This window comes from Eumetopias jubatus, unplaced genomic scaffold, assembly GCF_037043125.1.
Source record: "Eumetopias jubatus isolate StellerSeaLion01/CBP00866 unplaced genomic scaffold, mEumJub1_p1.0 scaffold_10, whole genome shotgun sequence".
NCBI classification, from domain to species: Eukaryota; Metazoa; Chordata; class Mammalia; order Carnivora; family Otariidae; genus Eumetopias; species Eumetopias jubatus.
In genome coordinates, this window is record NW_028274816.1 from 87,172,331 (window position 1) to 87,185,930 (window position 13,600).

A 13,600-nucleotide genomic window follows, 5' to 3' on the forward strand; every position below is an offset into this window, starting at 1 on the left:
GAAGATCAAATGATTTGGGCAGTCAATGACAGCTCCCCCAACATGCAATAACAATCAATGTGATCTCCCCTGTCCCCTCTCCATGAGCACCTCAAAGAAGCAGTGGACAGGGTGTACTTTCCCAATTCTGCAGTTTAATTCTGAAAACACAAATGCTAGAGGCCCAGAGCAGCCCATGTGACTGGATTGCCTGCGACCTGCCTTGGGCCCCAGAAGAGCCCAGCAAGGTCAGGCCTCCCTTCTCCTCCTGGGAGAAGCCTCAGAGAGCTTCCTTATCAGTCCCAAGTTGGAGCTGCTGACTCTGCTCAGAGAGCAAGATTTCTGCCTTGAAAGCAAATGCAGTAGCCTTAGAAATGTGCTGTGTGTACTTCTTACTCTCCTCTAGGTCATGACACACACGTCTCCTGTTCACCTCCAATTTCCAGAGTCAGGGTTTTGTGAGACAGGTGACCTTGGCCCCACATAAACTCCTTGCTGCCTTTCTCCTTACCCCAGTCTTACCCTCATGACTTTGTTTTACACACACTGTGTTGGTTTACCCAGAAATGGGTGACCTCTCACTCTCTAACCTGGCTCAGTGGGAGGGGACATAGAGCAGTTTTGGCCGGGGTGGTGTCTGTCTAAAGGGAAAAGGCATGGGTGGTCAGGAAGAGGCAGTGCTTGGGTTTGGGGGAATATGTGTGGGGTGAGGTTTGCTTAGTTCTGCCTCCCACCTGCTCCAGGAGTCGAAGGTTCCTCCTTATCTGATTCTTAACTCAGCAGAAACACTGTAGCTGCTTGAAGTAGCCTGTGGGGCTGCATATCTGCCAAAGTGTTGGGACAGAAGAAAAACCTTTCCTTGGCCATGACGTTGTCTAGGGGCACAAGCAAAAAGGTAGAGAAGACCAGGGATTTGGGGGTGGGGGGAGGGGGGAGGGTTCCCCTGGGACCTGAGGTCCAGAGAACAGGAGCCAAATGTTTTCAGTCTGCAGGCTGGAGAAAAAGGGGTACACCTCCCACAGGGGGGCTAGTAAGGCCAGAGGCCGCCAAACATAGACCTAGTTTGTGCTACTCCTCTCTCCCCTACCCACAGAGCTTGGTCACTTCCCTGAGCCTTGGTCTGGCTCGCAGCACAAGGGCCCATCTTACTGGGGACGTCTGTTCCCTGGGAGCTGGAGGAAGTAAAGCTGGGGTCTGCTTCACCTCTCCAGCTGAGGTGAGGGTGGCTTGGGGGTCGCCTCCTGCCCTCCCGCTGCAGAAGTGCATCACTGCCCTCTGGTGCTGAGCTGGAGAATACCACACTTGTCAAGGCGAGGAGGGAGCCTTGGCTCCGCAAGTCCTGGTACCAGAAGGCAGAAACACAACCAGGTCCCTCTTTTGGTTTTCTGGTCCCCACCCGTCCTTTTTTGTATTACATTATGTATCATTAAAATGAAATAAATACTTTACCCTCCCCCAGGATGCAGGGAAGCTACAAGAACGAGGGTAAGGGTGGGAGTACAGCTCTCTCTTGGGAAGGGGCTCTGCCCTGGGTCCCCCAACTTCCATCCGCTCAGAATAAACCAGATCTGGGGGAGAAGCCTGCATCCGCAGTGGCCTCTGGAGCCTCCTTTCAGCACCCTGGGCTTCATAAGAAGGAGCAGCAGCTGGGCTGTTTCTTCTGGGACTCCACAAAGTCTCGGATCTGGAAATGAGGCCCATCGGGCTGCCACAAGGCTCTGGACTTCAGCTCCCTTGAAGAGGAAGAAGTGGGCTGGGCAGGGAGTGAGGAACTGCACCCTCCCCACTCCCATGGCCTGGGGCTCCTGGACCTAGAATGCACAATGCATTGGGGCAGGGGCTGGGCCAGGGGCCAGGCCCTACTGGATTCCCAGATGGTGCCACCCCGCCCTGCACGGTTCCCTTCCTTGCTCGGCTCTTACTTGGCAATGGCCAGAAAGGCTAACTCCACATTCATGCCCGTCTTGGCGCTGGTCTCCATGAAGGGAACTCCGTACTCCTGCCAGGAAGAGAATGTCCTCAGGGCCAGTCTCTGGCTGTCCCCACCCCTTGTCCTGCCCACGGGCAGTCACTTACCCTGGCCAGTATCTCTCCATCCTCCGAACGGATCACCCTTTCGCTGCTCACATCCGCCTGTCAAGCCCAGGTGGGTCACTCTGGGGAAGGAAACCTCCGCCCCAGGGGCCCCTCTTTAGCCGCAGGAGCAGCTACTGCCTGCCCTCTGCTGGTGGCCTGTGGGACTGCGGGTGGTATGATTGGCTTCGAGCCAGGATTTCGGCCTTGTTCAGGCTGAGTTACCCAGCTCCCAGCCAGATCTCACTGCCACTTGGGGAGATGCGAAATTCTCCTTTGCAGGGGTGTGGTGACCAGCCTCAGAGAGGTGACAGTAGTTGGGACTAACCCTTGCTGGTATTAGCTCATCATCTGCGACCCTACTTTACTATGATCTAACGGGGGCTGAGCAGTTGGGCATTCCTGGATCTCTCAGATGGCAGCGTGGGCTTTCCCTGGAGGGGGCCATTTCCAAAACTTTACGAGGGCAGATGAGATGGGCTGAAGCTGCCAAATAGGTCTGACCCTTGAACTGGAGTCTGGAAAGAATCCTTTGCTGGGGGCGCCTGGGTGGTTCAGTTGGTTAAGCGACTGCCTTTGGCTCAGGTCATGATCCTGGAGTCCCTGGATCAAGTCCCTCATCTGGCTCCCTGCTTAGCAGGGAGTCTGCTTCTCCCTCTGACCGCCCCCCCTTCTCCTGTGCTCTCTCTCTTTCTCATTCTCTCTCTCTCTCTCAAATAAAATCTTAAAAAAAAAAGAAAAGAAAAGACTCCTTTGCTGGAAGGACATGCAGCTTACCCTCTTGGGCAACGGTGGGGCTTGCGTGGAGCTAGTAAGAGGGGAGGCACTGGGACGGGCTCACTCACCTTGTTGCCCAGCAGCATGATCACTACATCCCTCTGGGCATACTCATGAATCTCAGTGAGCCAGGCCTGTGGGAGAGGGTGAGCTGAGCCAGGACGTGCCTGAGAACCAGCACTTCTCTCCTCCCTCTCCCCCATCCTTCTTCTGTCCTGTTTGGTTTTCCTGGGCCACTCGCTGTCCCCCCCCCCCCCCCCCCCCGCATTCTCTTATCTGCCTCTTTGTTCTGGCCTCTCTGGTCTTGATCAGCCTTCCTTACTAACCTTCCTACCCAACCCCAAGCACTGCAACTCCCTGTTCTATGGAAACTGGAGATGGAGGAGATTTATCTCCTAAATCAGTTGGTAGTCACCAGCGATTTCCTGGAGTGCCTCGTTGAGGATTCCAAGGACACATAAGGGCTCAGTGATAAAAAATATTGTGATTGATTGGTGATGTCTACCAGGAACACGGAGCTGGAGGTGGCAATATAAGTGGATTTCCATCCTCTTTATAAGCTGCTTTATATCTATATGTTTTGGTCCCCGTCTGCCCCTCCACCCCTGCAATTTGCTTGCCAATCCCTTGAGGTCAGGGAGATGTGAAACTGTTATGGTTCTGTACACACTCAGTGCTTGTACTTGTTGAATTTTTATCCCTACTCTGTAATAGTTTGGTGAGGACAGAACTGCTCACTGCCCAAACCACTTTCTTTGCCACCTGGGCGGCTGGCTGGAGAGCCTCTCCTGCTTGGGTTTTCCCCTTGGTCTCTGTGGGTGGGTAATTGCCCAGGGCGGAGCTGGGTACTTTGCAGACACTGTCATGAGCTGCCCTCAGGAATCACAGCCAGGGCTAAGCAGGTAGCACGGGCACCCAGCGGCCTGCCTGGCCTTCATGCCCACATGCCAACCAGATGCCCAGCGGCAGCTTATTCCTTCTGAGTCACAGAGCAGGTGTTTTTGAAAAGGGGGCAGTGTTCCATGCTCTGCCCCCTTCCCATCAAGCAGGAAGCAGTCCTAGCTTGCGGAGGCCCCGCCTTGGCTGCTTATGGGTGGCGAGGGAAGGGGACCTACCCGGATGTTGTCGAAAGAAGACTTGTTGGTGATGTCGTAGAGCAGGAGCAAGGCTGCAGGGACGGGGGGAGAGAGCGATCACACACAGGGGATGTGGGGCAGAAGGATGGGTATGCCAGGTGGGCTGGGGAAGGGCTTACCCTGGGCATCTCGGTAATAAGCATGGGTGACGCTGCGGAATCGCTCCTGCCCGGCTGTATCCCAGATCTAGGAAGGGACGGACAGATGGTCAGAAGGAGGCAGTGTGCTGGGACCGTGCCGGGCAGAGGGAACCCACGGTGGTGTATGAGAGCTGTGTGGGAAGGTGGGACACTTCCTGCTGCAGGTGCTCAGGGCCTCCTGAACATGTGATGGTGTCCTGCACGGTGCTGTTATTGAGTTCACAAGCTCACTCAGGCGGCAGCCTCTTCCCTAGTCCGGAGGTTGGGGGTGCCCAGTCTCCCAGAGCAGATGAGGCCTGGGAAACTGGAGAGGAGCTGGAGCAAGCCTAAGCTTGTCTGAAGGCACGCTGAGCTGCCTTTGATAGCAGAGAGGGTGCCTGGGAACTGCTTTTTCTAGAGACCTCGAACAAACAAAAGCACAAAAACCGTTTCCTCTGGGCCCCACAGGAAATTGCCCCAGGCGGAGGGCAGGGCTGCAGGCCTCCTGCGGTTTGGGTGCGGAGCAGGGGCGGGCACCTCCGTCCTCCCCCTCCCCTGCAGTTCTGGTCTCACCTGCAGCTTCACCCTCACACCATCCACGGTCACCACCTTGTTCTGAAAGAGAAAAGGGCAGAGGGAGGGTGGATTTGGAAGGCAGGGGAGGCTTGGATCCTGGACATTCTACAGAGCAGCAGACATTCTGTTCTGGTTGCTTCCCAGGGTTAAAAGGGGTACAGTGAGCCCCAGAGACAACTCCAGTCAGATCACCCCCTCAGGTCAGCAGGATCCTGTCTCCAGAGACCGCCGCCCGCCCCCCCCCCCCCATTGCAGAGTTCTTCTGGGGACTTGTCTGCTCTTCTTATAACACGCGGGGGCAGAAGAGCCCGAGCACCTGCCTGGCTCTCTCCAGACCTCAGCAGGTGGCACAGGGCTGGGCACTGGGGGCCCTGCCTCTTTCTCACTTCCATCCATCCCTCCTGGAGCTCAGCCCCATCCTGTAGAACCGAGTCCTTAGAGAGAAGATGCCCCCCAGCATCCTGCGCACGGCTGAGGCTGGACCTGCAGGATGGTCTTTCCCTCTCACTGTTCACTAGTTCTCCTAAGTGAAGCTTCAGTTCCTTCCCATTGGGAGGGAGGCACCTGGCCTCGGCATTGCCTCCCTTCCCCCACCCCCCACCTGGGGTTAGACCTTACTCTCCTGGACCCTTTGGGTGGAGAGTGGCAGAGTGCTACACCCCTGACACAGATTTGTAAAGATGGGTTCCTCAAGACGACAGGGAGGGAGCCTGGTGAGCCTGGCTCTTCAACCCAGTGCAGTGCTGTGTTTCCAGGAACTCCAGAAAGACCTGTTGACCTCTGGGGCCTTGCCAGAGGGGCCCAGCTCAGAGGGCAATGAACAAGGGGGCTGAAGGCCAGGAAACTCAGCTCATACCATGGGATGTGTCCGCCTTGCTCTAGGGCAGAATTTTTAAGACTCAGTGTCTCATTGCTCATATCCTGTAGGTGGGCAGAGAGCCCCCGACCATGCCCAGATTCCTTGAACCTGGCCCCCTCTGTGGTCCCAAGGGGGAGCACCGCTGGTGCCCTCTGGGCAGTGAGCCACAGCAGCTCTGAGGAGCCAGGGCCGGCAAGGAGAGGACAGCACGCTGTGCCTGAGCCCTGGCCCCCCTGGCTTGCAGCTGGGAGGAGGAGCCGGCAGCCACCTCACCCTGAAGTCTATGCCGACCGTGGCTATGAAGGTCCCGGACAGGAAGGCCCCGTCTTTGAACTGGATCAGGAAACAGGTTTTGCCAACGCCTGAGTCTCCCAGAAGCATCACCTAGGAGATGGGGGGCAGGCAGAGGCAGTTAATGGGGAGTTGGGGCAAATTTCTGGGCTTCCAGGGTGAGAGACCCTGGAAAGAGGGGCGGAGGGGCAGAGGGCCAGGGAAGGATGCTGTTGGCACTGAGGGCCACCTGCTTCTGGAAAGCCCGCCGCTGCCTTCACCCTGCCTCTCCTCTCTACTCCTTGGCTCAGCTCATTTCTCAGGCCCTCCTTCTGACTCTCCTGTCCTCACCCAGTTTCCTGGAAGCCTGAGTTGAGACCTCAGCACTCATAGGTCAGCAAATGTGCTTGGTGGCCCCAAAGAACCACCACTTCCAGAAGGGAAATGTTAATACCGTGGACAGGGATTATCACCCAAGGGAGGCTATCGGATCTGATAGGGCCGGGCCCTGTTGTGTGCAAAGGCATATTCTAAAATTACCACTGCTGTTGTTTTCTTTTCTTTTTTTGGTCACAAGCTTTATCTGGAAGTTTCTAATGACATTTTATGTTTATAAAAGGGTTGCATGAACTAGGGAGGGTTGAAATTTATGCTGAAATGGGGAGATGAGTCTGAAGTTCTTTCTGCAGAAACTTCCCAAGTGGGACAGATGGCTGCAAATTAGCATCCCGGGGTCACTGTAGGGGAGGGCGGGTGGGGTGGGGTGTGTCCATCCCCTTTATTGTCTGGTCAGTCTCAGCTCATCTATCTTCTTTCAGGGACAAGACAAGTGGAGCCGGAGGAGGGGAGCCTTCTGTCCAGTCATTCCTCAAGCTTGGAGAACAGAAGTCTGGACCTAATGCTGGAATTTTCCCAGTTGGCTGGTTAGATACTTAATGGGTTGAGCAGGGACTAGGTTTGAGTTATTTTTGAGGCTCTGACCTTGACAATGGAGCCCAAAGGCATTCCTGCTGTGGGCATGGGGTACTAGCATTAGCTAACTTTGGCGAAAAGGTAAGGGGACTGAGCAAAAGGCATATGAAGGCTGGAGTCCTGGCTTGTAATGGCTACTGGGGGATGTTCAGAAGATTCCTTAACCCTTCTGTGGCATGGTTTCCACAGCAGCTAGAAGGGAGGAAGGGTAATTTTGTTGAGGCCTCTTTGGAGTCTGTTAATGACTTGGACCAATAATGCTGATGTGAACTACCTGAGACTCAGGGAAGAGTGGCCTGGGGCTGGGTGCTGCCTGCCTGTGGCCCCCATTCCCTCTAATTTGGCCCAAGGAGCTCCTGCCAGGCTCCTCCCAGACTGGCCTGGACTCAGTCTCCTGGGGCAAGCCCAGGGGACGCAGGCTGCTGGAGGCCATGGACCACTCTCCACAGATGCTTCTTGACCCAGGGGAGATGGAGAGCTGGAGGCTGGGGAGCCCTCTGGAGCCAGCACTGCTCCTTGGCTCCTGGGTCCTAGCCCCTGAGGGGGAAGGAGGGAGGTTGAGCTCCTGCATCCTTTTCAGATCACAGCTGCCTTGAACAAAAGATGTTCACCACCCACCCAGCCAGGCGATTCCAGCCCAGCCTTGCCACCTCCTAGGCAAACAGCCCAGCTGGCTTGTCAGGCCAGGAGGTCAGACGGTCCTCACCAGCCTGGGGCCTGGCCCTTAGCAGCTCCCCCTCCCCTGAAGGCACAGGGGCCCATTTCCTGCCACCAGCCCACACAGGACGCCTATCTTAATGGCTCTGGGTGGGTGACTTGCAGAGTGGCTTCCCCTGAAACAATGGGGGTGGAGGCCCCAGCTCCTAGTGAGAGTGAGCCGTGGGGGTGGGGGAGGACACCAAGGCACAGGAAGAGTCAGGTCTCCTCCAAGGCCACACAGCATGAGACAGGGCAACCCCTCACTCATCCCTAACCTTACAGAGGAAGAGTGGAAGCTATGTGCTCCCTCAGCACCTTGTTCAGGGTCCCCGGTCCCTGCCTCCTCCCTGGGCCCAGAGGGAGGGCAGACAGACCAGTGTCCATTGCCTCCCTCACCTGCTTCTGTACAGGGCGGCCCTGCAGGGGGATCTGGCCCCAGAGAGCTGGCTTAAGCTAACCCATGGGGGACTTGTGACTAACCAACAGAATCTTTCTTAGTTTCTAAAAATTCTCAGGTGGGCCTGCATTTTGGTTAGCAACATCCTCCTGGAAGAAGGCGGGAAGCAATGACTCGGGAGCAGAAAGGGAAGGGGTAGGGCTCGGGGGCACCCGGGGTCCCACAGAGCTTCAGGCCTAAGGCCTCCAAACGCCGTTATTCAGTCTCCGCTGAGAGCTTAACTGGGGAAAGGGCATTAACCGCAACTGCTCCGCCGCCAGGGGGCGTCCTCTCCGCGTCTCCAGGCATCCCTTTATCCTAGCGTTTGGGGGGTGCCTGTGCCGAGGAGGTTTGTGTGCTTAACCCGTACTGAGAAGCACTGGGTTTCCGGGAGATCATAGCGGCCAGGGTGCAGCAAAAGAAAACTGGGTTGGGGTCCCCTGTGTGGGGAGTCATTCAGTCCTTCCGACCCTCCTCTTTCCACCCTTGCTGAGCCAGCCCAGAGCCCTAGACGATGGCATAGCGCCAGGGCCTGTCTCCACCCTTCCTCCCTGCTCTGGGAGACCCGGCTCCCTGGCGGAAGGGCTGAGTCCAACGCAGACGAAGCCAGAAAGGGGCTTGGACCGGGGTCTCAGGGCAAAGGGCGCGGGGAAGGGGTGCACTCAGAGCCGGCTGGGGAGTCCTAAGCGCTGGGCGCAGTGCCCACCCACCTTGCCCGTGACATCGTAGCTCGGACTGCAAGGCGGGGAGTGCTCGGGGGCCTCTCCATCCCGGGTGGCAGCGGCGCCAGACATGCCCGTCATGTCCCCTGGACCAGAGGTGAGCTAGGGCTGGTGGCGGGCGAGGGACAGCGCAGGGACCGCCCCGCTTTAGGCTCCACCCCATCCTCCCACCCTCCACCGCCCTGGCCCGGACCCCGACAGGCTCCTCCCTCCGTCCGGCCACCCCGACGACACCTGCCCCAGCGGGCTGTCTCGCGAGGGCGCGCACGACCGCAGGGTCAGCGCCTGAGGGGCAGGCGGGCCCCCGAGCAAACTGGCCCGGCTTCGCGCTCTGAGGACACGGGCCAAATCCAGCCCCAGGACTGGTCCCCCAAGGTCGCCAGCGGCTCGGATTATGTTCCCCGGGGAACGGTCCCTGGAAATCTGGCCTGCCTCGCAAGGTCTGGCATCGCTGGGACCCCGCGGTTCGGCGCCCCGGTTCTCGCTGCCGCTGCGCAGCGCGGCCTGCAGGCGGCGCCCGAGCCCCGGCCCGCTGGCGGCCGACAGGTGTCCCTGGGTCCCGGTTGTGAGCTGGGGACGCCTCTGGGCCCCGGGGCGCTGGTTTTGCGAGGAGGCGTGCATTGTGAGGAAGGCGCTCAGGCAGTTTTGCTTTTGCTAATGCACCCCAGCGCGAGCTCTTCTGAATATAATTTTATTTACCTACCGAAATTCACCTCGCAGCACATTTACACGGTGGTTTTTCATGGACCCTGGTGGGTGCTAGGACTTTGACCCTTTATAGTGTAGATAACCTCTCATTTCTCCCTGACCTGTTGGGCTGCGCCCGGAATGACCCATCCTGGGAAAGCCTTCCCCCCACACACCTCCCAATCTAGGCGCTCCTGAAGGCAGGGCTGGCCTTATTCATGCCTGGCACCCGTCCCTTGGCACGGAGCAGGCCTTAAATGTTTGGTATTAAATGCATTCATGAGGTCGTGGATCATTTTGAGCAGATTGTCCAGGATATCCCAGGAATCCTGTAGCTCCTGGTGACAGAGAGTGGGAGTGTGTCCGGGGTTGCCCCTAGTAGGCTTCAGGGACTCTGTGGCCCTGGCCAGCCATTTAGTTGCTCCTGTCCCAGCATTGTATACAAGCACACACAGCTTACCTCTGAACAGGGCAGATGCATTATACAGGGACTGACTGAAGGATGTCTAGGGGGAGAGAGGCATCTGCACCTCTTGACTTAGGTGTTGGGGGTAAGGGGCAGGTGTGGCTTATGGAAGACTATAGGCCTGGTCGGGACTGTGTGTACACCTGCCTCTTAGCCCTGTGATGTTTGGCATCAGCCGGAGCTATTTTCTGGCGCTGGGCATGCCATCCCCTCATCTATACGTAGGTGGGCCTCAGAGAGCCATCTGTGGGAGCCGAGAAGCTGTACGGTACTCTGCAGATGTGTGGTATGGTCAGCGCTTTGGATGCCAGAGTCACCTGCTGCAAATAACACCCCAGCCCACTCTGAGCTCTTGAGTGCTCACACTGGAACCCTGCAGGGGCAACGGTTTTCAGAGCAAGAGAGTAATGGCCATCGAGAAATGAGAGAGAGGAGGAGGCATGGCCCTTGCTCCCCATCCACCGCAAACCACGCTGTTATGGGTTGCATTACATCCCTCAAACCATCTGTGGATATCCTAGCCCCTACTCCCTCAGAATGGGAACTTATTTGGAAGTGGGGTTGTTGCCGATGTGAGTAGTTAAGATGAAGTCAAACAGGAGTAGGGTGGGCCCTTAATCCAATGTGACTGGTGTCCTTGGAAGAAGATGAACGGACACACAGGGAGAAGAGGCCCTGTGAAGACAGAGATAGAGATTGGGGTCCCACATCTACAAGCCAAGAAATGCCAAGGATTGCTGGGAGCCACCAGAAGCCGGAAGAGGCAAGCAAGGAGCCCCTCCTAGAGCCTGCGGAGGGAAACGTGGGCTTCTGACTTCCAGCCCTGGTTTGCGTTGTTGGCTCAACCAAGACCTTCCTTTGTCCTGTGGTACGTTTGGGAGAGCCAGGACTGTCCTGTGTCAGCCTGCTTCAGGCTCTCAGTTTGACCACATACTTTCTTCCTTCTCAGAGGCCAGATGCCACACTTTTCTTACCAGGCTAGCGGCAAAATTTGGAGGGCCCACCCCGATGCATCTGTGGAGTGTGAATCAGAGTGTCCCCACCCACATCCACCCCACTGTCTGCCCTCTGAGTCTGACAGGTGGAAGAATGGGCGTGGAGTGAAGGGAGAAGGCTGGTGGCTGTGAGGGCCCCCTGTGAACTTCTGTGCTGAGGGGCAGACGGGGAATGGGCCCATGGCGGGGGATGCCTGGCATGGCAGCCTGGTCCAAGGCCTCAGGAATTGTCTGGACAGCCTTGCTCTCCTGGGACTCAGCCCTGTCCTTCCCAGCACTCTGGAGGCTGGTCATGGGAGAACCCTGGGTGCTGGTGTCTCAGGTTGGATTAGGCCCTGGCGCACATGCTGGCCAGGCTTTCACTTCTGTTTTACTTTGAATCCCTGGCCATCACGAGTCCTTGCCTTCCTTGCTGTGACCCAACAGGAAAGTCCAGTTTCTGGGGGTTCCCGTTGCCTCTTCCCCCAGTGTTACATTCCTGCCTCCCAGCCCTGAGTGTGGTCCCACAGGCCCTGTGCTCTGCTCCGTCTTGATCCTGCGGAGATCCAGGGAGAGGGAGAGAGTTAAGAACAAAACTTTAGTTGTTGGCCGGCCAACCAACTCCCTAGGACCCACACAACAGTGTTAAATTTGGACTGTACTTAACATCTGAAGCCCTCCCTTTGCTTCTCCACATTCTTCTTGCCTGGGAAGGTGGACCTGAGCAATCTGTATCAAGATATTCTTTCTGGTTTCCAGTTGTGTTCAGCCAATGGGGAGCCCCAGGAAGAGATGGGGGAGCAGGAGGAGGGAACGATAGGAGGGAGCTGCCTTGTTGCCCTGGCTAGCTCCCAGGAGGGTGACTATGAGTTGCTCGGTTTCTCCACTGAGGGTCACAGCTCCTGCCAGCCAGCCCCCCCCGCCCCCTTGCAGGCTTTTTCCCCCAGGTTCTGACAGTAGATCTCTCCTCTTGTTTTTTTTTTTTTTTTAGGTTAGGGCTGGAATGGAGGCCCTGCGCTATGCATGGGCACTGCACCATACCCCCTGGCTCCCCAACACCCTGCCTCCACCTTGGTAAGTAGTCTTCGTGTTAAACCTTGAATGATCCAATGTGAGTGTCCACCTGTTTCCTGCTGGGACCCTGACAGAGACACACCAGGGCCCCAGAGTCTGGGAGTGCTTACTGTGAATCCGATGCCCACGGTGGCCGAGAAGGAGCCCGGGATGAACTTGCCCTGGTCGAACTGAACCAGCAGAGATGTCTTCCCCACGCCACTGTCACCCACCAGGATGGTCTGAAAGGGAGCAAGAGAGGGGTGAGGGTCTGCAGTGTGAACTGGGCTTTGGAGATGCCATTGTGGCTGTGGGAGTGGGCTCCTTCTAAACACACACACACACACACACACACACACCCCAAACTCTTGATTTCCTAATCGAAGTCACTGAAGAGGCATGAAAGAATAGGAGGAAACTTGTTTTGCCCCGTGTTAATGAACATCTGAGGTGACCATGAGAGCTTGCTTCTCAGACTTCCAACCATGGGGGTGTAACTGACTGAGGCGCCACTGTGCCCTCTGAATGCCCCAGAGGTGTGTTTGCACCGAGGTCATTCTTATCACGGGTTGTTCCCAGCCAAAGGCAGAGTGTGGCAGGGACACTGAGGCAGGCTTGTTTCTGGGAGACACAGGATTCCCCTAATGGCTGAATTTGGCTTGAGGACGGTTTTACAGATCCTTCCAGAGATTGCACGGTGGTCTACTTCACTTGGGGTCAGACCTGCATCATGGTCTGTGGGCTCTCTCTGCCCCTCCCAGCGTCCACCCCACTTTTTTCTTTTCTTTTTTTTTTAAGATTTTATTTATTTATTTGAGAGAGAGAGAGAGAGAGCGAGAGAATGAATTGGGGGAGGGGCAGAGGGAGAGGGACAAGCAGACTCCCTGCTGAGCAGGGAGCCCCACATGGGGCTTGATCCCAGGACCCTGAGATCATGACCTGAGCCAAAGTTAGATGCTTAACCGACTGAGCCACCCGGGTGCCCCTACCCCACTTTTTTTTTTAATAGGTATTTCCCTTAATAAATTCCCTGCACTTTTAATTCCCTTTAGCACCAGTTTCTTGGGAGAGTAACACAAAGTCTAAAAAAACATTGTCTATAGAATAAAAAAAATCAGAATGTCTGGATATATGCCTTGGAAGTGTTTGCCCTTGGCTCTGGAGCATTGGAGAGGACAGCATTTCAAGAGGAGAGTTTGGGAAAGAAGGGAATGACTACTTCTGTACCTGGAGGAAGTAGTAGGGAGAGTTAGTCGGGAAGGTCAGGTCAGGGAAGAAAATTATAAGCAATAGAGAGGAAATATACATACACCTAGAGGCTGGTACTCAGCAGGCTCTCAATGAATGAATGAATGAATGGGTGGATGGATGAATGAATGAGTTGTATATGCCTTAGTTTTAAAATGGACAATAGCTACTTTCCAAAGACAGGCATTCTAAGTCATTGGAAAGGCTCAAGAGATGCCAACTTTAGCTGGACTTGCAAAGCCATAAAGATGAAAAAATCAAAAATGTAAAAGCATAAGGATTGACAGGGTCTCCTGGGGTTGGACCCATGGCCTCAACACTCTTTGGCTCTGACAGTGGCACATTAGATTGTTTGTAATATTGACTTTGGATGCCCCCTGACTATGGTCCCCCACCTCCACTTCCCAAACCAAATTCGATTCAGCTTTTATTTCCTCCTGGGTTAAAGGGCTCCATTTGTTTGTTGTGTGCAGTGGCTTTAATAATTTACATCTCAAATCCAACTTCCTCGGGCTGGAAGAAGTGCTCGCTAGAGAGACTATTTCAGAAGGTGA

The 13,600-nt window shown here is 55.8% G+C and overlaps 2 protein-coding genes across 9 annotated transcripts in view; one reads left to right on the top strand and one right to left on the bottom strand.

Annotated features, from left to right (window-relative positions):
- Nucleotides 1–114: 114 nt before the first annotated feature.
- Nucleotides 115–8,751, bottom strand: RAB37 (RAB37, member RAS oncogene family). Of its 2 annotated transcripts, XM_028112650.2 has the most exons (10): nt 8,607–8,751; nt 5,793–5,903; nt 4,658–4,699; nt 4,085–4,151; nt 3,945–3,997; nt 2,898–2,963; nt 2,056–2,112; nt 1,902–1,978; nt 1,429–1,663; nt 115–1,318 (listed from the first exon to the last, which is right to left on the bottom strand). In XM_028112650.2, exons 1-10 carry the CDS (start codon nt 8,697–8,699, stop codon nt 1,007–1,009), a joined length of 1,113 nt encoding a protein of 370 aa, XP_027968451.1. In that variant the 5' UTR covers nt 8,700–8,751; the 3' UTR covers nt 115–1,006. The 2 variants fall into 2 exon arrangements, with proteins under 2 accessions (XP_027968451.1, XP_027968452.1); XM_028112651.2 differs by lacking the exon at nt 115–1,318 and having other exon boundaries at nt 1,472–1,712; nt 8,607–8,749.
- CD300LF (CD300 molecule like family member f) overlaps nt 8,461–13,600 on the top strand; it is a 28,705-nt gene continuing 23,565 nt past the window's right edge. Inside the window, exons 1-2 of one of the 7 annotated variants that reach the window (XM_088028157.1) lie at nt 8,461–8,715; nt 11,737–11,819. In XM_088028157.1, coding sequence (XP_087884283.1) covers nt 8,689–8,715; nt 11,737–11,819 — 110 coding nt within the window. In that variant the 5' untranslated portion in view covers nt 8,461–8,688. Of the gene's footprint in view, nt 8,716–10,036; nt 10,640–11,736; nt 11,820–13,600 lie in introns of those variants that run through there. The other 6 variants (XM_088028158.1, XM_028112648.2, XM_028112643.2 and 3 more) reach the window with 6 other exon arrangements.

Excerpts from the sequence above, each read along its gene's own strand:
- RAB37 (XM_028112650.2), bottom strand. The coding sequence starts at position 8,699 with ATGACGGGCATGTCTGGCGCCGCTGCCACCCGGGATGGAGAGGCCCCC. Across the intron at positions 2,964-3,944 it reads CTTCTTTCGACAACATCCGG|GCCTGGCTCACTGAGATTCA; the intron begins GTAGGTCCCCTT and ends CCTCTCCCACAG. Across the intron at positions 1,319-1,428 it reads TCCCTGCATCCTGGGGGAGG|GACTTGCGGAGCCAAGGCTC; the intron begins GTAAAGTATTTA and ends TTCTGGTACCAG.